At 48.5% G+C, this 20,867-nt stretch overlaps 1 protein-coding gene across 5 annotated transcripts in view; it reads left to right on the top strand.

The window, feature by feature from the left end:
- USP48 (ubiquitin specific peptidase 48) overlaps positions 1 to 20,867 on the top strand; it is a 32,574-nt gene that overhangs the window by 8,161 nt on the left and 3,546 nt on the right. For 2 of the 5 annotated variants that reach the window (XM_040533441.1, XM_040533442.1), the window contains exons 10-22: positions 687 to 812; positions 2,984 to 3,133; positions 6,061 to 6,261; positions 7,801 to 7,915; positions 8,068 to 8,198; positions 9,981 to 10,052; positions 13,277 to 13,401; positions 13,550 to 13,672; positions 15,606 to 15,667; positions 16,230 to 16,340; positions 17,025 to 17,155; positions 17,413 to 17,519; positions 20,070 to 20,174. In XM_040533441.1, the coding sequence (XP_040389375.1) occupies positions 687 to 812; positions 2,984 to 3,133; positions 6,061 to 6,261; positions 7,801 to 7,915; positions 8,068 to 8,198; positions 9,981 to 10,052; positions 13,277 to 13,401; positions 13,550 to 13,672; positions 15,606 to 15,667; positions 16,230 to 16,340; positions 17,025 to 17,155; positions 17,413 to 17,519; positions 20,070 to 20,174 (1,559 nt within the window). Of the gene's footprint in view, positions 1 to 686; positions 813 to 2,983; positions 3,134 to 6,060; positions 6,262 to 7,800; positions 7,916 to 8,067; positions 8,199 to 9,980; positions 10,053 to 13,276; positions 13,402 to 13,549; positions 13,673 to 15,605; positions 15,668 to 16,229; positions 16,341 to 17,024; positions 17,156 to 17,412; positions 17,624 to 20,069; positions 20,175 to 20,867 lie in introns of those variants that run through there. The other 3 variants (XR_005814111.1, XM_040533443.1, XM_040533444.1) reach the window with 3 other exon arrangements.

The raw sequence follows: 20,867 nt of genomic DNA, 5'->3' as shown, positions 1-20,867 counted from the left end.
TTTTTTCCCAGAACTGGAAAAAAACACACTAAAAAAGAAAAACAATATTCCGTTTGTAGTTTGACCTAGAGAGGATTGTTCCTTTTTTAAAAATTAAAAAAAAAGTTGATTTTTGAAACTGCAGCTGTATATAAGTGTGCTTTCCTTGCCTGGCAGTCTGGAAGCAGTCACTCTTGCAACATGAGTTTGCATCATACAGCCAGCTGCTCTGAAATCATTTCCACGGCTGTTTGCTTCATAAAAGCTGCCCAACTGGTCCATGTTTTTTGCATCCGTGGTCACATGTAAATAGATTCCTCCTCACTGAGGATCTGACTTTGTTCTTTGGTGTCAGGACACCAATGCTAACAAGAGGCAGAGGGAAGAAAGGATGTTTTTGCAAAAGCTACTTTTTGGCTTGGCAAGGCGAAGCTAGGGAGAGAAGAAAGGCTCTCTTATGGAGAGTGGTTTACAGCAGGGTCCTAATTTAGTCCCTCTGAGTCGTCCCGCCTCCAGAAACGCTGGAAGGATTTGGGTCTGGCTGTGGGATAAAAGTTTGGCTGATGCCAAGCCAGCGCCTGCAGAGAGGCCTGGCAGGGCGCAGCACGCGGGGAGTGGGAAGCCGGCTAGGTGGCAAACTCGGCCCGTTGAAGGAGAGTCAGTAAGGGAGCTTGTGTGCTTATTGTGTTTTCCCTCGTTTACCGCAGCGGAGCCTTCTAAATCTCAGACTCGCAAACCTAAGTGTGGGAAAGGGACTCACTGCTCACGCAACGCCTACATGCTGGTGTACAGGCTGCAGACCCGGGAGAAGTCCCTGACAGTCGAAGTACCAGGTAAGGGAGCTTTGACTCTCCTGGCCTCTCCGTCTCTTCTCATGATGCTCCGAGCTGGCCAGGAATCGGGGCTCTGCTCAAAGCACTTTTTGCCGCCTGGCAGGTCCAAAGGCGCCGTATGGCAACTTGGTGTCGCAACCTGGGTCACGCGCAGCAAAACCCTTGGACTTCCCCAGCACTTGAAATAATATTAACCTGATAACATCATCTCTGTGCCTGTTCAGGGCACCTGACCAGCGAGATCAGATGGGAAGTAGGATAGGAAGAGAGAATCCCACTGGGAGCTAACATCTGCAGCATGTCCCGCTGCTGGGGCGGGAGTGTTAGCGTTTGCTGGATCCCACCGGAGCCGCTTGGGTTCCCAAAGGCGAACGAGAACAGCGTGGTTAAATGTCATCAGCAGTGCACGTACTGTGCTGCAGGTGAATAATCCTGACACATGTCAGGTTTCTTCTACAAGTGCTTAATCTCTGCCGTATCGAGAATAAACGGCATAAAAATAAGAGGATGCAAGCCCTTAAGAAGAGTTTTGTACTAGCACGTTCGTGTCTTGCTTTAGAATTGCTGGGGGTGGCAGAAATCCCTGTAGGTTTGGCCTGTGGATCTAATGATGCTCAGCATTTGCATGCTACTTGATTTGAAATATTAATTAGGGCTCTGGTGCTGATGGGGACGGAGGTGGTTTCCACCTTCTTCCCTTTTCTGTCAAACAGGGGCGAGAGGTGTCGGTTACCCTTTGGACCTGAGCTGTTTGTCAGCGATGGGTGTCGTTCAGGTTATCTGGATGCAAAGGGTGGTGGCAGGGGTGAATTGTACAGGTTTCTCCAGCGCACAAGGACCCCCTAAACACAGCATCAAACCTTTTCCAACCCCCCACCTCAAAAGTCCACCCTCTGAGCCACGCAGCTCTGGGAAATGGTGCTAATTCATGCCTCGAATCTGTCTTTTCAGTCTCTTTGCTGAGCTCTTTTACGCTCCCTTCCCTCCTACCCCTCTGCCCAAAACAATACTCGGCAAAGCTTCTCCACCCAGCTTCAAATTCCTGAGCAGCCCTGCGGTTGCCTTTGTTTCACATGGAAGCGTGCCAGGTACACAGAGCAAAGGGCAGCAGTCAAGCCAGCAGTTTTGGGGAGGCTTCATGCAACTGCAAATTTGTGGCATTTTGCTTTGATGCTGTTAAAAAACGGCTTTCCAGGTCGGTGGAGAAATGTAACTTGGCTCCCTAGCCCGTGACCAGGAGGGTGAATGGGTCAGGCTGTTTTTTTCTTAATACTGTATGTTCTCCCAAGGTGGATACTGGGCTCTCTGGCTGCACAGGCGTTAACCTTTCTGAAATATTTTAGCTCTTCAAAATATTGTTAAATAGGAAAAGGCTTCAGATAAGCAGCAGTGCTTTACCCCTCTGTTACAACAGCACTGCAAGGGAAGTGTTTTATCTTTTTCCACGCGAAGTTTTTTTCCGACGGTTACAGCAAAAATTCCTATTGCCCTCACCTTCCTGTCAACAGGAGGATCTGCCCCAGCTTATTTCGACGTTCATGAGGGCTTTGTGCCCTTGTGCTCAAAACGCACATTGTCCTTCTCGTTGAGATCGTGCGTACCCGTGGGACTGCGCGTTGGGACCCGCACGGCGGCCTCAGGTGTACCCGTGGTGTGCGAGGCCCTCGTTTCTGCCCTGAGAAGCAGAGTTCCTTGGCAGCCCAAGGAGCTGCTCTCGGTGGGAGGCGGAGAAGTGGCTGGAGCGAGAGGAATAGCAGGGAGGGACTGAGGCAGGCAGCAAAGCATCCTGCTGCGCTCCAGCTCTGCAGCCTCTTGCCAAGCCCCGTTGCACTTCACACGACTGCCAGCACTCGGCGTAGGCTTATTAGCAAACAGGGGATTTCTCTAATGCAGCAAGCATCGCTTCCCCCCAACAGCCCCGAGTAAATTATTTTCTTGGGTGCCGTTGTATCCCGCAGGACAGTTGCATTTAATCATCTACTGCTATAAACATTGGGGAGAGCGATATCCGTGCGTTTGGCTTTCAGAAAGACCTCATATGTTGGTAGCTGTTGGGGGGAATTTTTAGGTTTGCTTGTTATCCCCAGATAACTGATCACAGAGATAATTACCATAATTGGCATTTTTCCTTGAAGTGACTGGTGGGTTTTGCTTTTTTCCCTTCCCAACAGCTTTCCTGCAGGAGCTGGTGGAGCGTGATAACTGCAAGTTTGAGGAGTGGTGCAACGAAATGGCCGAGATGCGCAAACAGAGTGTGGCCAGAGGCAAAATCAAGCATGAAGAGGTGAAGGAGCTCTACCAAAGGTTACCTGCTGAAGCTGGTCTGTAAGATATTGTGGTAGTATTTTGTAGTAGACCATTGTTAAGATTAGTAACGTTTTGTAACTAACCCGCAACGTGGTTCTGTGGCCAGAACACTTCACTGGAAGGCATTAGCTGTAGCCCTCTCTGAGGAAGAAAGCAATTGCTGTCTGTTGTTGCTGTATGCATGCTTAGGATTTGCTTTCCCTCTCTTGTTTATCTGCCTTAACCTATTTTTCTCCTTTTTTGCTCATTTTAATGGCCTCTGGCATCACTAATTCCCTCTTGCTCCTTCCCCATCAGTCAGTCTCCTGTGTGCTTCCATGCATTGTGACTGTTTTCTTCTGCCCGGTGAGCAGCTCATCTCGTTAGAGCTTAGTAGCATCGAGGCAGAATAACCGCCCTGTCTCAAATTGCTAGCTCACATCAAGTTTCAGTGCTGTTGGTCTAAATTAATCAGCAGGTAACAGAGTACAAGAATGCTTGGCCTCCAGCAGAAAATGATTTGATTCATCCTTGCTGAGGCTTCGAAGCCCCATGTCTAAGCTTCGCAGTCCATGTGATGAGTGACTGAGGTTAATCCTTTCCTACTACTCCTTGCGTCTTGTTGCTTTAACATGTCTGAGCACCAGGATTTTTATCTCCCTGCTGCCTCTCTCTCCTGTCTTTTCTCAGAGCAAGCATACAGGAGCTTGCTCTGTCTGCCCAACATGGGGAATCTCCCTCTACTCTGCGCATCTCCTAAAAACTCCCCAAAACTGTAAAGAATTCAAAATGTTTGTGTGGCCTGTTAGACAATTTGATATTTAGCTTTTAATAGCTTTTACTCACTTCTCAGAAATGAGGGTCCATAGCTCAGAACCAGCAGCAAGATTTAAGTGGTTGAACAGCAGACTATTGCTGAGAACATAAACATCTCATGAGCCTTCCCGAGCCGTGAGAGCTCGGCTCCCGTAAATGTCTGCCTCTTCAATTTATGAACCCAGCTTTGAGAACACGGGTGCTTAACTCACGAATAGGAGGGTGTCACAGCTTGGCTTGCCGAGTCCCTGCAAGTCTGAGGGGTGTTAAAATGTCACCGTTAAATCAAAGCTGCGGTGAATGGTTGTGGTGGAGATATGAATCTGCCGTGAGTCACCATTAAAAAGGAGCAGCAAGCACAATCCTGGTGCGTTTTTATCCCCTTTAGCAGAAACATAGTAGTTTGCTTTTGACATTCCTAACACGATAAAGGAATAAATCTCAAAAAGATGTTTTTACAAGTGCAGGTGCAGGCAGACCCTAGCTCCTCTGCCCCCATTTGTAGGTGGCAGGGCCTGAAGCACTGCCCTGGGGGCCCTTGCTGCTGGGCACATCCTGGGCATAGCAGCTTGCTAGCACAGCTTGGAAGCAGCGTTATCCCAGAGCTGCTGCACATCTAGTCCCTCGGGAGCTTGGGACTCTCTACAGCTGTGCAGACACATTTTCTGCCAGCTTTGTAGAGCCTGCCCCAGAAAAAAAAGCGTACTTTCCGGGGAAGGCAGCTTTCATCCCAAACTAGCAAACCATTTCTGACAGCCTTGCAATTCTCTGGAGGTCACGGCTGTGGAACTCTGATGGTGTTGCGTAAGATGAAAATACTGCTGATTTATCCTGCAGAGGAGAGGGTTTGACACCAGGCCTTGTGAAGATCCAGTGCAAGTTTTAGGACAAAGTATTTTGCTGTAGCTTCTCTGTGGCTCCTTTGTATGAAACATGTTTTTGTGCTCATTTGATAAATGTAACTAACATTACTCTTCCCCTCGGTTTCAGAACTGTCCTCCTCACGTCAGCAGTATGTGTTTAATTTCCTGCCTATCCTGCTAATTTCCCAGTCATCTCCCAGAAGCTGCAGCATTTGTTTTGCTGGCGTTGGCTGGGCTCGATGTGCAAAAAGAAAGCTGCTTTGTTCTCACACCCTTGTTTGTTGCTCAGTGTGTCATTATGAACCTATCTAGGAACTCAGATTGCCATTAATGGAAATGGGCAAAAGCACTGAGATGAGCTGCTTTGCCATGGTTGCATTTCCATTTAATCCCCGGCAAGCAGCTTCAAAATGCACAACTCTCTTTAAACATAGTCGTGCTTGTTCTTCGGATGTGTGCATCGTTTCAAGGCCTTGGTATGAGGATGTGGGGATTTCACACAAAGCCATTTCACTGCTCATACTGATCTGGCCTGCTTCTGAACCCGGGCTTTGTGTGATGTGCTTCACCTTCAACAAACAAGGGCGAGCCTGCTGCTCCGTTTCAAAAAATTAAAAAAAAAAAAAATCACACTTGCACTAAAACATTTGAGCGAGTTAGTATTTGCACTGTAAATTTCACAGTGCTTCAGTCTCTCTCACCCAGAGTTGTAAGTGTATCCCAGAATAACACTGAAATTTTGAGCACTGTGGGGAAGAGATGAACGCTGACCTCATCTCTTTGCTGTGGTTGTCTTTTATTTTTAAATCTACCCCAATGAGCTCACTCTGTTGTGGAAAGAGCTTTTAATGTGTGATCGCAATTTAAATATTACACTTGCCCCTCAATGGATAATAGGAAGACCTTGCCTTTTCCTTGACTGCTCTGCAATGAGCCCCTAAAGGCTTCGCAGTCTGAAAATGCTCCCTTTGCTGCTCTGAGTGCTCTGCTGTTTGCTATTGATTGTTTGAATTCCCAATGACCGGTTGTTCTCACGTATCCAGTTTCACATAGCTTCTGCCACAAGATGCCCAGCTATAAATCTGCAGTGCCAGGATGAGAATTGGACAGGGGAGCTGTATCAGATGTTTGAAAACTTGTATTGCGGGGATTTAATCAACAGCGATAGCCTGTTAATTTTTAAAAGTACCATTGAAATCAGAGTAATTATAAAATACCATCTGCCATATCACAAACTCGCTGACGCGTATGGGCTTGTTTCTCTTCGTGTTTTTCCCTCCCAGGTTCCCCATACGACTTCATCTCTCTTGAATGGCTGCAGAAATGGCTGGATGAGTCTACTCCTCCGAAACCTATAGATAACACAGCCTGCCTGTGCTCGCATGGGAAACTCCATCCTGACAAAATCTGTATTATGAAGAGGATATCAGAGTACGTGGCTGACTTCTTCTACAGAAGATATGGAGGAGGACCCCGGCTGAATGGTAAGGTGGCAGACAGAAAACCCCCTCTCCGAGTCACATTCTTGTGTGCTGAACACGTTAGAGCCCTGTTCTGATCCCAGCCCCTTGTTGGGTCATCCTTTATTAACATAACTTTATTTCTGCACGTAGCTTTTGTGCTGCGCTGCTATCTCTGGGTGCTTTGTTTCATTTAAATCACTTAATTACATTAGCATTCAAACAAATACAGTTAGTCTGATTGCAGGTTCTGTTTCAGACCTGAATTCTGCTCTGTCTAGAGAGAGCTGCGCACGGAGTAATTTCTAAGAAAGCAATGGTGCACCTAGGTTCAAAAAAAAACACCTACCACCACCTTAGTGTTTGGAGGGTTTTATGAAGTCGGCTGTATGAAATAGCACAACTGGCACGTGCAACCCCCCAGACTCCTCAAAACAATTTTCCATGCCTGCAGCACCTGCAGATCGTGCGTGGGCAGTGTTTTGTGTAGCGTGCGGATCTGTGCAGCCTCTTGCCAGCAGCCTGCACTCTGGAGCAGTGTGGATGTGTGCAGGCCAAGGAAATTATTTACCCTCTTTCCCCTCTAGCCTGTCCCAAGCTGCCTCATTTGACAGAAGCACACACCTGTTACTGAACATGTTTGTGTTGCATGCATCTGCAGTGCGTGTGATTTTTGGGGTAAGCCCTTGACCTCTGCAGTCTCTGGGCATCCCTTAATCAAGCCCCAGGCTTACTTTCTTTTGTAAAGGAGCTCAATAACTCCCACTGAGACCAAATTAGCTCAGCTCCTGCTAGGCCCTTATAGGGAAGAAATGCAACCAGCAGAAACTACTGCGATGCAGGCAGCCTTTGTAAAAGCAGGGCAACCTTTATCAGTCAACTGGAAGATCTGCAGGTTTCTTTGTTGGGTATGACTGAGAGGGAAGGATCGTGCGCTGGATGATCCCTCCGGCTCCTCTTGCTCCCGCGTGGAAATGTAAGCCCAGCCACAGGGCTTGCACTCCTGTTAGTCCAGCGTAGCTTTGCAGGAGGTTTTTTTCTGGGTTTAGCTGGCTAAGTGCCATGCGGCCACGTGCAGGAGCTCCCCAAGCTGAGGGACAGGGCTCCCCTCTCATCCCAGTGTACAAGAAGCAGGGATGGCCACAAGTGGCATTTTGAAGATGTCTGTACAGCATCTTCCTGCCACAGAAGAGCAGCAACACGGCGGTTTTGGCACATGCCTAAACTGTCCTGTCTTTTGACTCCTGGGTCTGTGTTGGTGTGAGCTCGCTCGCAGCTGTGGCTGCAAGCTGTTGATAGCGGCTTTGCAGAGCTGTGAAGGTAGTGGAACAGATCACACCTCATCTGAAGCGTTTTACGCTTATTAAACTTCCAGCGGGGCCTGAGCTGGCAGTTACCCCAGGGACCTCATTTACATGTGAAATCTGAGGTCCTGAGACAGGATGGTTGGTGCGTACCTTACACCTGTCTAAGCACTTCTGAACAGTGGTGCTTGAACCAGTGAGATGCTCAGCTCAGCTGTGTGTGCTGGAGTAATTACATTTCTTTTTTCCCCCTCCGCAGTCAAAGCACTTTGCAAGGACTGCGTGGTAGAAAGGTGCCGGATCCTGCGACTGAAGAACCAATTAAACGAAGACTACAAAACCGTTACGAACCTGCTGAAGATAACAGTAAAGGGGTACGTAAGTCCTGGTGCTTTCAAACATTGTCAGAGATCTCTTAGCAGTGCTAACAATGTTTAAATAGCTTTTTCCCAAAGATTTTACCGTTTGGTCTCTGAAGGAGAACAGAGTTGTGATTTGTGTTGCCAATGCTGTTGTCTCTCTTCAGGAATGACGGGTTTTGGGTTGGAAAGGCATCCTTGCGGAGCTGGCGTCAGTTGGCTCTGGAGCAATTAAATGAGCAAGACGAAGACGCAGAGCACAGTAACGGAAAAATGAATGGAAATGCACAAAACAAAGGTAGTTCTGCTGCTGTAGAGCTCCACCAGCTCTGACTGATACCTCCTAACAAAAGACACGTCAGGTGTTCTGGCGTGTGCTGTTTTGCTTCCCTTGTATGAATAGGGAGGGAAGGCACTTCAGGTGGCTTGATATAACGCAGTCTTAATTTAAGGAGCTTTTTATTTGATAAGCTTCAAAACTGCTGGGTGATCTTCATACAGAGAGAAGAAGATGAGGTAATAAGTAGTTTTACAGAGCTGTGTAAAATTACCGCCCCAGACACGTGATCTTTTCATCTACTTTTATCTGAATGAGAGCACGCAGGGAAGGAAGAAACAGGAAAATTATCTTGGGGAAGGAATGAAGATGTTTATTGCAAAGGCCTACAGATGAAACAGCACAGCTGGTAAAGCAGCGCTGGCAAAACACAGCTTAGGAAAAAAAAATCATGAATTGGATTCTCTTCTATGCCTGTATCATATGTTTGTGAGAATGCATGGGTTTTTTTATTTGCCTTCTGTTCTCTAAACCTTTGGAAAATGGATTTTATTGAGCTTTTTGTTTCTTAACTGGGATCAAGAAGCTTATTTGAATGAAAGTGGAGATGATCAGCTAATTGCATTGATCCTGGGTTTGAAGGCTCGGAACACCAGATACCACAGCCCTCGTGATATCTGTGGGCTGGTGCTGCTGATGGAGCTGGTGGCATTCATTGAGAAAAGGGCACTTCTCTGCATCAGCAGCTGAGTTACTGTCCCACATGTGATTCCTTGGGGGTCACCTTGGTTTCAAAGCAGGTTGCACCTCCCAGAAGTACATTTGAACTGCTCACAAGCCAGCTTGCTCGTTAGCTGGCTTGTTGCGAACTGTTACTGACATTATTGTGTTGATAACGCTCCCGTTCAATGGGCAGTGCCTCTGCCTATAGAGCTACAGTTCTGAACTATAATTTGTAAATGTTTGTCCTGGCTGTGGGAGCACAAGCGCAGGGCAGATCGCTGAGAGCCTGGCTGCAGTTGCCGGCTCACGTGCCGGAGCAGCAGTGTGCTCTCGGTGGCGCAGCCTGCCCTTCACTGCTCACACCAGGGGAGTGAGCTCTGCTCTCTCATAGCCGCTGCTGGAAGTGCCCCCGTTGAAAACGTAGAAATCAGCTCTGCTAGCTGGATCATCGTTAATTATAGCTAATGATGTGCAGGTTGTTTAATTCTCTGCTGAATAGCTAATGGAAGGGCGCAGCGCTGGCTCTCCCTTGTCTCATCAAACATGTGCAGCTCTGGCTTGTGGCTGGCATCGCTTGGTCCCAGGCGCTGTGCAGTGAGGGCTCAGGCTCGCTCCCAGGTTTTCCCACCAGCTTTTCCAAGCCACACAGGTCTGGGCTCATTCATATGATTCCCTCCCAAAGCTACAAAGGGAGCATCTGATTTAGATTAGTGTCCTCAAGGCAATGAGCTGACTAATATTTTGCCAGGAAGGTTTCTGCTCGCTCTCCTCTCACCTAGGGGTTTTGGTTAACTCTGATCTGAGATCTTTGGGAGCAGCGAACCCCTGTGGTGCTTTAGCCGGAACAAATGCATCCTTTGTAATCTCACAAAGGATGGTCTTGTGCTCCACACACTTCAAAGCACTCCTACGTGTAATCCAGCCTGGCCTCTGGGCAAGCAGGCCATGCATTGAGAATAACATGCCTCCCTTGGGTTAAGAGTTTTGCGGTGATTTGAAGGGAAACCGGGCTTCAGTCCCCCAAAGATTTTGCTTTTCCTTCAGAGAGGAACTCTGTGCATCTTCTTTTTTTTCGATTAGATGAATCAAATGAAGAGAAGAGAGAGGAGGAAGAAGAGTTAAATTTTAATGAAGACATTGTTTGCCCACATGGTAAGTCTCTGCGGGGGATGGAGCTGAATATGTCTGTTGTTGCCCACTGCTCAAGACATTAACCTTGTAGCCTTCGCTGCAGCTAAGACCAGCATAAGTAGTTACTGAAGAAGTGTACTTTATTCTCATTTGCCTGGTCTTTCTTGACACTTAAAAACTTCGAGCTTTTATATGTAATGGCACTACTGTGGTGCAGTCCACCAAATCGTGTAAGCAGTGAAAAGGGTGTAAATAAACACAGCCAGGCTGCAGAAGGGTGGCATCTCTTCCTCTCGCTAACGAAGCGACGTGATGGGGTGGGGGTGGCACCAAAGGTTCGCAGCCACGTTAAAGCTCTGAAAGTCTTAGGATATTCTAGAAAAAATAGATGGTGTAAATCAGTCAAGGTTGGAGCTGAGAGCGTCAGTTTGTTCTCTCAGTTTACATTAAGCTCTCAGCGTACAGAATTACTGGCCTAACAACTGGAGAAACTTGGGCGGATCTGTGAGTGGCTGGGACTCCTGAGTGTATTGATTTACCCACCTGCTGTGCTTTGGTGTCTGTTTACATAAGGTTTTGACCTGATGTTGGTTGTTTTGCTAAGTGATGGTTGGTTAGCTACATCCTTGGCTACGCTGTTGTTTGAATCTCACTTTTTAGCTTGTACGTCACTCTCAAACATAATTGTGTTCTACTGTAGGCTCCTGTTTGGAAGCATTGATTTCCCTGCCAGCTCTGCCTGGGACGCTTGGTCTTGTTCCTACTAAGAGAAAAACATGCCATAAATTAGCAACACATCTCCTGTCATTAAGGCTAATCAAAGATGTAGAGTAATGGCTTGATAAAGCCTCATTGTAAAGCAGTGTTTAAGCACTTTGTCATGGTGTTACCTGTTTTTCACAGGGCCTTTGCACCATATTTCCCAGTGCCGCAAGGCTGCTGCTTTTAAATAAAAACACGGTGTGGTGGTGAAACATTTAATGCAGCCAGACATCATAAAAACATTACGCTGGTAAATTGCTAGTTTATCTGTTACTTCGGGCTGTACTGGAATAAATATTAAGTATGGGGGCAACTGGCAGGTCGCTTCTCATCAGCTTGAGCTAACCTTCGATTACTCATTTAAAGCAACCTTTCCACCTCTACACACTTACAATTTTCCTCTGGAGTGTATCAGCAAACCTGTAGTTTCAGTAATTCAGCCTTAATTTTGCTGTGGAGGAAGGCACTGCCTTGTTGGTACTCTCTGGAAAAGGCAGCACTTTATCTGTGAGGTCTGGCCCGCCTCCAGACATACCATCCCGGTGTTCCCTTAAGAAGTCTCTTTACGTCTTTGCTGTGATTTTTCGCTCTCTGGTAGTTTCCCAACCCTGGCAAAGAATTTTTTTTACAGAAGTTAAGACTTCTTTAATGTCTGTGCCCAAAATGTGTCCCTGGAGAGAGACTGTGGGAGGGGGAAGCAGGGTTCATCAGCGGTTAGGGTGGTCATCTTCCAGATGGCAAAGCACTTCTTCCCCACGCGTTCAGATCTGATTTTTCCACCTCTTTCACTCCGCAGCATATTAGTCTGTTTTCATTAATCACACGGTGTCAGGGTCCTTATTTGTACAGGCTCATTTTCCCATCCTTGCTGGCTCTGGAAGGCAGCCTGGTCCTGCCTCCTCATATGGTAAAGCTGGGCCACTTGGTCGTGTTTGATGAAGAACAAGGGGCCAAGCGCTGCTTCGAAGCAGTCCGGCCTGACCTTTGTTTATTAGAGGAAAGGCAGGAGGGGAGCGTTGCTATTTTTTCCTGCGGGGACTGGCAGAGGTCCAGGCTTAGCTAGAAGGAGGAAAGCTGCCTCTCTGTGGGGCTGAGGAGCTGCTGTAATGTTAAAGAGCTGCCAGAGGGCGGGGAGGAAGGAGCCTTTTATCCATATCTTCTGCCTGCTGAGCTCTCAGGCTATAGAAATGCAGAGCAGATAGTAGGATATCCCCTCCTTTGCTGGACCCTTCTTGGCACCGGCACCACAACTTTGCGGTTGCTGTTTTGCCTCCCCCTTGCTGGTAAGATCCCCATTGAGGCATGAATATTCCCGTACTGCATCTGAACCTGGTTTGCTCTCATTTCTCGTGCGTGCAGCACAGCCAAGCCTTGACTTCCCAGCAGCTGTCGCGGAGGAGATGCGGCTGTGTTTTCCCCTTGGCAGGCATCCACCGTGCGGGCAGCCGGCCGTCGGATCCCTGAGCCGTTGTGCTCTCGGGTTTTCCCAAGGCTGGCTCGGCCGCTGGAGCACACCCGGTCACACGTACGTGTGGTGCTCAGATGCGTTAGTGTAACCTCTCCGGTACTGCTGTCGCTAAAACGACAAGCACAGATCCCTTGCCCTAAACCATTTCTTGTTCCTTGAGCATCAGTCGCCTGGATAAATAAGGCGAGGAGTCTGGGTGCTGGCTGGTGAATCTTGCTTGCTGTCCTCACACCCCAGTTACTCCCCCCCAGCTGCGGGCAGTGAAGTTCTTCCCAGCTCTGCAGGTGCCCTTCAGCTGTTTGCCTGTTTCTCTTGTGGGGGGTGTTACTGCAAGGAGTCTCTGCAGCTGATTGTGAACCTGGGCTGTTTGAACATCCTGGGGAGTTCCTCACACTTAACAGGCGTAGCTGAAATGAGGTGTTCGAGTGCAACCACGGTTTGGGAAGGGCGGCTCTCAGGTGCAGGGGGAACACGTCCTTTTAGGATTCCGAGGTGCTTGAATAGAGCATGTGAGGCAGTCTGAGGTTATATACAGTGGTAATTTTGTTTTTCGTGGACACGGAAAGCACTTGGCTCCTGTTTCGTGGGGCACAGGATTGGTCTGCAATTTGAAAAGTGGAGTCACCGTGAAATCATAGCTCCAGATAGCCAAGATCAGAAAACATTAGCCTGGTGCCCTCTCTGGCTTGTCCTTGCTTCTCCAGGCATCTGTCACTGCCTCAGCCTGCGTTGTGTTTGATTGGCTGCTTGGTTCACAGGCTCTGAGACCTAAAGGACATTTATGTGAATTAAAGTAACGTTATTTTTTTGCCTGCCTGAACAAGGAAATGATAAAGAAGTTGAAGGTGACTTTGTGTATTAGTTGTGGTCTTTCTGCTGACATGGTGTTGCCTGATAAGTGCATGAATATCTTCCCCCACATTTATACCCTGTAATCTCTTAAATCTAGTTAGGGCTGCAAAACATTGCTGAGTACATCAAGAGCAAAGCCCTTCTCTTGGCTCTCTCTGTGCAGGTGACCTGTGCATATCTGAAAACGAAAGGAGGGTGGTTTCGAAGGAAGCCTGGAAGAAACTCAAGCAATACTTTCCAAAGGCCCCTGAATTCCCAAATAACAAAGAGTGCTGTTCCCAGTGCAAGGTATTTGACCCCAAATAATGTTACCCTTTTGTTGACCGTAAATACGTGGTCGTGTTTCTGGTTTTCACTACCTAATGCAGCAGAGAAAAGCAATGTCGCCTTTTAATAGCCGCGAGGAACTGAAGCACAAACTAACTGTTTCATGCAGATTTTGGAGCGTGAAGGAGAAGAAAATGAAGCTCTGCATAAGATGATGGCTAGCGAGCAGAAGACCTCCCTCCAGAACCTGTTTCACGATAAATGCAGGCCTTGCCTGGGCAGCTGGCCTCAGGTAGGGGAAGGGGAACGCTAGTGGGGCCTGGGGGGAAGGCTGTCAGGTGGAAGCTGGCATTCCCTGCTGCTTTGCCCAAAATTTGCTTTTTGGGAGCAGTATCCCTGGGTGCGGCATCCCCAGCTGAGCCATCCTGCCTGCCCCGTCTGCCTGCCTGGGAGCGCGCAGGCTGGGCATGCCCTGCGCATCCTGTGCCATCTCTTTGTAGACGAGTGGTGGCAGATGGGTAGCAATTCTGTAAGTTTTTATCCCTCTCCTATGAAATTTTATTTTGACTGCGAGAGACGCTGGCTGATGATCGTTCTCTCGGTCTGAGTGAGACCGTGCTTGCGCCGGGGTTGCCTGTGCCAGTGGAGTTCGCAAGTACGCTGCGCAGAGGTGTGATTTCCCCCGATTAGCTGCGCTGGCACACAGCCCTGCTGTAGATACACGAGAATTGCTCATGTGCCAATATAGCTGTCGCTGGCCTGGAGTCAGCTAGATAAGCAGGGACAATATTTCTGCAGTGGTTATATCCGTCCCTAGAAGTACCTACGCGGTGCAGCCATGCCAGTGGAGAGAGAGGGCTATCCACTGCCCTTAGTCTGCCTTCCCACCGGGCTTTTGCTGATGGTAGGACAAAATTCACATGTGCCCCAGCTCCTCCAGTGTCCTTTTCTGTCTCGAGCCTGGCAGAGGGCGCGGGGGGCTGCCCTAAATGCTGAAGCCATGCAAATAGGAGCGGCAGTCGCACAGGACCTGTTGTACTGGCCTCTCTCCGGTTCGGGCGTGCGGCTCTCCAGGACCTTCTTAAGAGCCGTCAGGGCTTTGAGGCAGTTTGAGAGAAATGGCACAAGCTGCTGGCCGGGCTCCACGCCTTGGCTCCTGGGTGTCTCGCAGTGCTGATTAATGATTGACTCTTAGATCCTGCCAAGCTGCTTTGGCAGGTGTCTGCCTCGGTTGCTCCTACGTGTGAGGGCAGCCTGCTGCTCCCGGTCCCTTCTCGGGGCCACCAGCAGCTCTGGCCAGGAATAAATACTGAGATCAGTATGGATCTGTGCTCCCGAACCCAGGAGGGACTAAATGGGCAATGCTCTGCTGAGCCTTCGAAGGAGAGCTGTCAGGTCCTACCAGCAGTATTCAGGGCTCATAATCTTTGTGAGGTTTCCTGACCCATATAACAGTTGAGGTCCAGGAAAAAAAAAAAAAAAAAAAAGAAAGAAAAAATAGAGCCAAATTGGAGCAGTTTAATCTAGGAAGTATGAAGGGACATTAAAATTATATCTACACATGCACACCTCAGGAGTTCTCCTGTGGAAAGATGGAGTGAGCCCTTGAATCTGCATTAGGGAAGGCAGACAGGTGAGCACAGAAATCATTTTGTCACCCAGCTCTTAGGATCTCTGTGATTTCTTGTCTGGGGGCAGGAAAAAAAAATAGTTTGTCCCAAAAATGCTGCATTGTGAGGGTGCACATCCCTGGTTCTGAATCAGCGCGTGCTATTGCTGAAAGCAACCACTCGTGGATTTTGCTCGGTGAGGAAAGGGAGGGCAGGATGGGATGGTCTCTCACCCTGTCCCCACCGGGGTACGTAGATGTGTCTGCTCTAGACGCTGAGTACATGAAGGAGTACCCGGCGACAGAAACACACTGCCAGAGAGCCTTAGCTGCTCTAGGGAAAATGACCGCTTCCTGCTATGAATTAAAGGTAATTGGATCTAAAGCTAAACTAACTTTGTAATAAACACAAGATTAGTAATGTAAGTACTTAGTGCTTGATCTCAAATTATTTTACTTGGTTGTCCCAGTGCGCTCGGATGGAGTTGTCATGGTAAAAACACTGAGATCTCGAAAAGAATGAGCACTGCAGAAAAAGCTGAATAGTCATTGCCTCTCTATTGTTGGAGTAATTAACAGAAGATTTGTTTTATTATTTTTTTCTCTTGTCTTTCAGGAGACAGATGAGCTGTATATTGTTTCACAGTTCTTTGTAGAAGAATGGAGGAAATTTGTCAGGTAACCAGCTTGAGGTTTTTGGTGCTTTTAATTTCTGGTTCTTTGGGGGTGTGCTGCAGATAGCAATTTCACTTTTGAATCAGCGTTTGCCTGGTGTGTGTAGTTACCTGTGCTTTGCCGTTGCGGAAACAAGGAAGCTGATTTTGCAGGACTTGGACCCTGTGCTCATAGCAGTTGTAATACATTGTAAGAAACCGAATTTCCTTGTTTACCGTGTCTTAACCAGATGGTCAGATTAGATAGTAACCTGATTAGTTTTTTCATCTGTCTGAAGCTGTATCCTAGGCAAAGGTCACCACTCAATCCCGTTTCCACGGGCTGCTGGTGGTACGAGATGGAAATCTCCGCTAGGCATTAGAGTAATTTTGCAGCGCACAGGAACGCAGATCTGATTTCCTTGATGGTGATAGTTTAATATTCCCCACTGGAATGCCTTCTGTAAATACTCACCTGTGATTTCCTCTTCTCAGCTGCCTGCACACTTGCGATTTTTTTTCTTCCACATGAAATAACCTGACCACGCTTACAAACCACTTACTGTTCCTTTTCTTTGCCTGAGCAGGAGACCGACGCGATGCAGCCCTGTGTCCTCGGTAGGAAACAGCGCTCTTCTCTGCCCCCATGGGGGCCTCATGTTCACCTATGCTTCCATGACCAAAGAAGACTCTAAACTGTGAGTTTCTTCTGCTCACTCATCTGCCTTTGCCGGGTGCTGTTGTCTCTCATGGGCCTCAGGGAGCATTCCCAGAGGCTTGCTGAGCTGCAGCAACATGAGGAGCAAATGCTGTCCCTTGAACAAAATTAGCACAGATGCTTTCTCAGGCCTACCTTAGTATAAATCTTCATATAGGTCAAGACCCAAATTGTCACAGGATGCTGTCTCAGGAAAAAAAGAGCTTACTTAAGCTTGGCTAGTTCCTAACAATAAACTACCCTGAATCTGACTGGGGCATTAGAAACATGTAGCTTCCTTTAAGATTTGCTTTCCGTGAGATTTACCCCTGGAGCACTGGACGCTGGGCTGGAGTTTATGCTCCATAGCTTTGCTTCTGCAGTGATGCAGAACTAAAAATGTAGCAGATCTTCCACTTCTCTCCTCCTCCTTCCTCCCTCCGGCTGTGCATGCTGGGCATGACTGGAGCATAAGTGTCACTAATAACACACTCCTCTTCCCTGTTATCTTGGGCATACAGGCCCTCTCATGTAGCTGGGGTTATGGATTGGTTTTGCTGCCCTTCTTTCACCTGCAGACTAAAATGAAAAGAGGAGGCTGTTCAGAAGCTCAGCACTGTTTTCACTGCGTGCTCGGGGCTTGGCTTTTCCATGTCATAAAGCACGTTCTTGTTTCTTTGCACAGTATAGCTCTAATATGGCCCAGCGAGTGGGAGAGGATTCAAAAACTGTTCGTCGTGGATCATGTCATCAAAATCACCCGAACACAAGCTGCTGGGGCAGACCCCGAGAGCGCACTTTACACCTCTGAGCCCAGTGAGTGAATCTTTTACTGCTGTCTGTGCTCTGTTGTGTTGCTAATTGGTGCTGACTTCCTGGGAAAAGGCTCTTTTTGGATAAAGGGTCAGATCTAAGGGGATCCGCAGCAGCCGCAGTAAACACTGAGCTTGGCAGATGCCCCTCGTTATGTGAGCTGCTCTGGGTTAGCAGTGAGAGGCATTGGGCAGGTGCATATACTCAGTGTCTCCAAGGAGCCGAAGCAATTAAATGCGTTTTCCTTTGTGCCTCCCCAGAACTCTGTCCAGAATGCAGAGAAGGGCTGTTATGCCAACAGCAGCGGGACTTGCGTGAGTACACCCAAGCAACTATCTACATCCATAAAGTGGTGGATAATAAAAAGGTACGGATCTCTCCCTTGGTCCTCACTCCTCCTGGCACCATTTCATTTAACAGAAACTGCACCAATTGAGAACCCAAACAGCTAAATAAACAGCAATCTGAACACAGTGGCGAGGCAGCTATCGCAGCCTGTTGCATCCCTACAAGGTGGGGCCTGCTGGTGGGAATGGTGGTGCAGTGCAGGGCCGCTTTCAGTGGGCAGAAAGCACCTGGCTCTGGTTCGTGGGAGCTATTGCTTTGGCAAAAATGGCAAATGGGAACACTGGATGTAGTTGCTCTGAACACTTGGTTTCCTCAAGGCTTCATTTTGCCAGTCCAAATCCTTTTGGTGGTCTTTGTGTTGTCAGGTATTTCTGTGTATGCCAGTTCTGATTATTTTAGGCAATGTCGTAACCATCTCTGTCCTCATAATCGTGCTATCAGGCTCTACCTGTTCTCCTCCCCCTCCAGTATTTGTCATTTCCTTACTTGGTTGCTAAAGTGACGTTTGTTCCTAGATAGAAATAAGCTCTTCAATCTGCAAGCTGATAAAATAGCAGTGAACACAGATGTGGTTTTAAAGATCCCTTACAAAGTTGTGAATTGTGTCTGCTTTGCTGCTGTCTTAATGGGGTCAGTGTGAGGTCCAGAACTGGACTGGAAGTGGCTGTACAGGTATCTGAAAGCTGGTTACAGTAAGTTCCCCTTCTTAGGGCTTGCTTTATGCTTTGAGAGGGAAATCAAAGCTTGTGGGTATGCTCAGGTAAAGATGCCAAAATCCAGCTGATGACAGGAGGCGGCTTAACCCAAGACAGTCACAGCAGCTTAGATCTGATAAAAACGTCCCCTGACAGCTTCCAGGATGGGGCGAAGCGCAACGCAGCTATGTCACAGTAGTTCCAATCTGAACTGGTGCTTAAAGGGTTTCAGAGCACTTAGATGCATGAGTAGCTGGTTGCCAGCAGCTTCCCGAAGTGCCTTCGGCTCCTCCATCCTCTAGTGATTGCACTCAGGCACACAACAGGTCTGCGAAGCTCAGCATGGTCGGATCAACTTAATTCAGGAGCATCAAGGCAAAGGCTTCCTGGACTTCCTTGTAGAATCAAAGCTGGAGGGAGGCAAAAATCTTCCCTCCACATTTGCAGTGTGAGATCAGTGAGATTTATTTTTTTTTTCCACCCCCAGCCTTATTCTAAATGGAAGAGATGGCGCCTAGAGAACTGCAGGGTGCTGGAGGTTTCTGCCTCAGCTGTAAGACGTAGAGCACAGAGCATGGTGCTGAGCCCCTGCTGCCCGTTTGCAGCCTGCCTGGAGGCTGAATCCCAAGGCTGTATCTTGGCACTAGCGCAGAGGAGGAGTTTTCCTCTTGGTGCTGGACAGGACCACACTCACACATAGGGCTGCTGAAAACAGGCAGCTATTCTTTGCCGAGCAGCTGGAGACGGTGAGAGAGGGCGAGAGCTGGCACACGAGATCCCTCATTAGCGGGGCAGCCCCAGCGAGAGGCGAAGCGGTGACGGTGCCCGCAAGCAGCGCGTCAGCTGCGCGGGCACCGGGCTCTCACCAGCAAGTACTGCAAATGGCGGCGCTCAGAGCCGCTGCTTCCTTCCTGCCAGCTTTGCCTCACAAAGTCAGGGAGTGTTTTTCCACCACCTCGCCGCTGCTCGTCCCTCCTTGCAGCCCCTGGGTTCCTCCTTGGGCTGACGCTGCAGGAGGGAAGTCACGGCCCTATAAAATCGGTGCAGGGAGGTTGCGGACGGCGCCTTCTCCGAAGGGCGGCACTGCTGGAATCCAGAGGGCTCTGGGGACGCTGCGGTTGGCGCTGGATGCTTGGGAGCTGTGATTGCATCTTTAATTGCAAATACATTGATGGAGAAGTGAGCTCTTAGGCATCCGGGATGGAGAGTGCGCCAGCCTCCTGGGCTCCCTTGCAAACCCCAGCCCCAGCCAAAGTGTAGACGTGTGTACATGCCCAGCGGATCCACGCTTCCTGTGGAGTGACTTATAAATAAAAAGGATGTTCAGTTCTGTATATGTTTGTGTAAATTATTTAGATTTCATTTACTTACGAACTCCAGACCCATAAATAACGGCGGTGAGTGCCTCTTGTCGGTCTGCTGCAGGGATGGATAAGTATATAATTTACAGATAATATTCCTTTCTCTGCGTTAGGGCTTTCGTAATACACTTAGTCGAACAGAGAAGCAGCCAGCTAATGGGAAAGAAATCAGTCCAGGCCCCTGGAGACTTTCCCTTTGCCTGGAGAGGAGCGTAGGTCTTGAGCCACAGGAAGCAGGATGTCCCCGCAGTGGGGTTTTGATTTTTAGCCAGCACCTGCAATTCAGCAGAGAAGCTTGACAAGCTGCGTGTGTTCTGCTGAGCTGAGTCCCCCATGGTCTGATGCAGCTCGGGGTGCGGGGGAAGTCTGCAGAGCATGTGTAGCAGATCCCTGGGTTTTTCCTGCTCTGCCTCGGCTCATTTGATCAAGGTGGCATCCTAGAAGTCTTTGAAAGCTGTTTGCCGTGATGTGACAGTCTGGGTTAGTTACACAGAATGATTTTTATGACTTCAGGTAATGAAGGACGCTGCTCCAGAGCTGAACGTGAGCAGCTCAGAAGCTGAAGAGGAAAGGGAGGAAAACAAGCCAGAGGGGGAGCAAGACCCAGATTTTAACCAGGTAGAGATCAAAAATACTACAAGGTTCCTCAGTTTTGCACCAACCTCTTGAGTCAGCATGATGGAACAGTTCTTTTCCTCTGTTTACATCTAGCAGGCGAAAGAGAAAGCAACTGTGTCTTAAATTGTGTTACTGTCATGGTCATACTGCACATTTTGTCTCACTTTACGTTACCAAGGCCAGTTTTGCGCCCATGCTCTTTGGTTTTAAACCTAGCTGTAGGAGCAGTGCTGGCTTTTCTCTAGCTTCCTTGCCAGTGTGCTTCATGGTTGCAGCATGAAAGCATTCTCCAGGGCTCGTTCCCAATCAGTGCTTTGTAAGTTAGATATCTGTGTTAGAGATCTGCCTGCTCCCGAATGTCGGTCACTTGGTGTTCAGGCTACCTTAAATACTCTTACTCCTAATACCAAATCCTTAACGAGGGCCGGCACTGGGAAGCTGTGTCTCCTGGGAAAGGCAGCAGCACTCATCTTCCCCTGATGTAAATGCGCTAGTGTACGTCTTCCTGACACGTCAAGTTCTTCCTTGCTCTCTTTTTGGAGAGGAGGGGTCACTGCTGCATCAAATACTGACAGTGACTCGTACGCTTGGCTGACAGTAAGCGCTGTGCTGGTGTTAGGAGCAGGGGCGAAGTTTCAAGGCAAGTCCTTCGGTCTTCTCGACCTCTTGGTGATACTTGCATGCGTCATTCAC

This window comes from Cygnus olor, chromosome 21, assembly GCF_009769625.2.
Source record: "Cygnus olor isolate bCygOlo1 chromosome 21, bCygOlo1.pri.v2, whole genome shotgun sequence".
NCBI classification, from domain to species: domain Eukaryota; kingdom Metazoa; phylum Chordata; class Aves; order Anseriformes; family Anatidae; genus Cygnus; species Cygnus olor.
The sequence above is the reverse complement of the archived record's forward strand: the minus strand, read 5'-3'. Positions and strand labels throughout refer to the sequence as shown.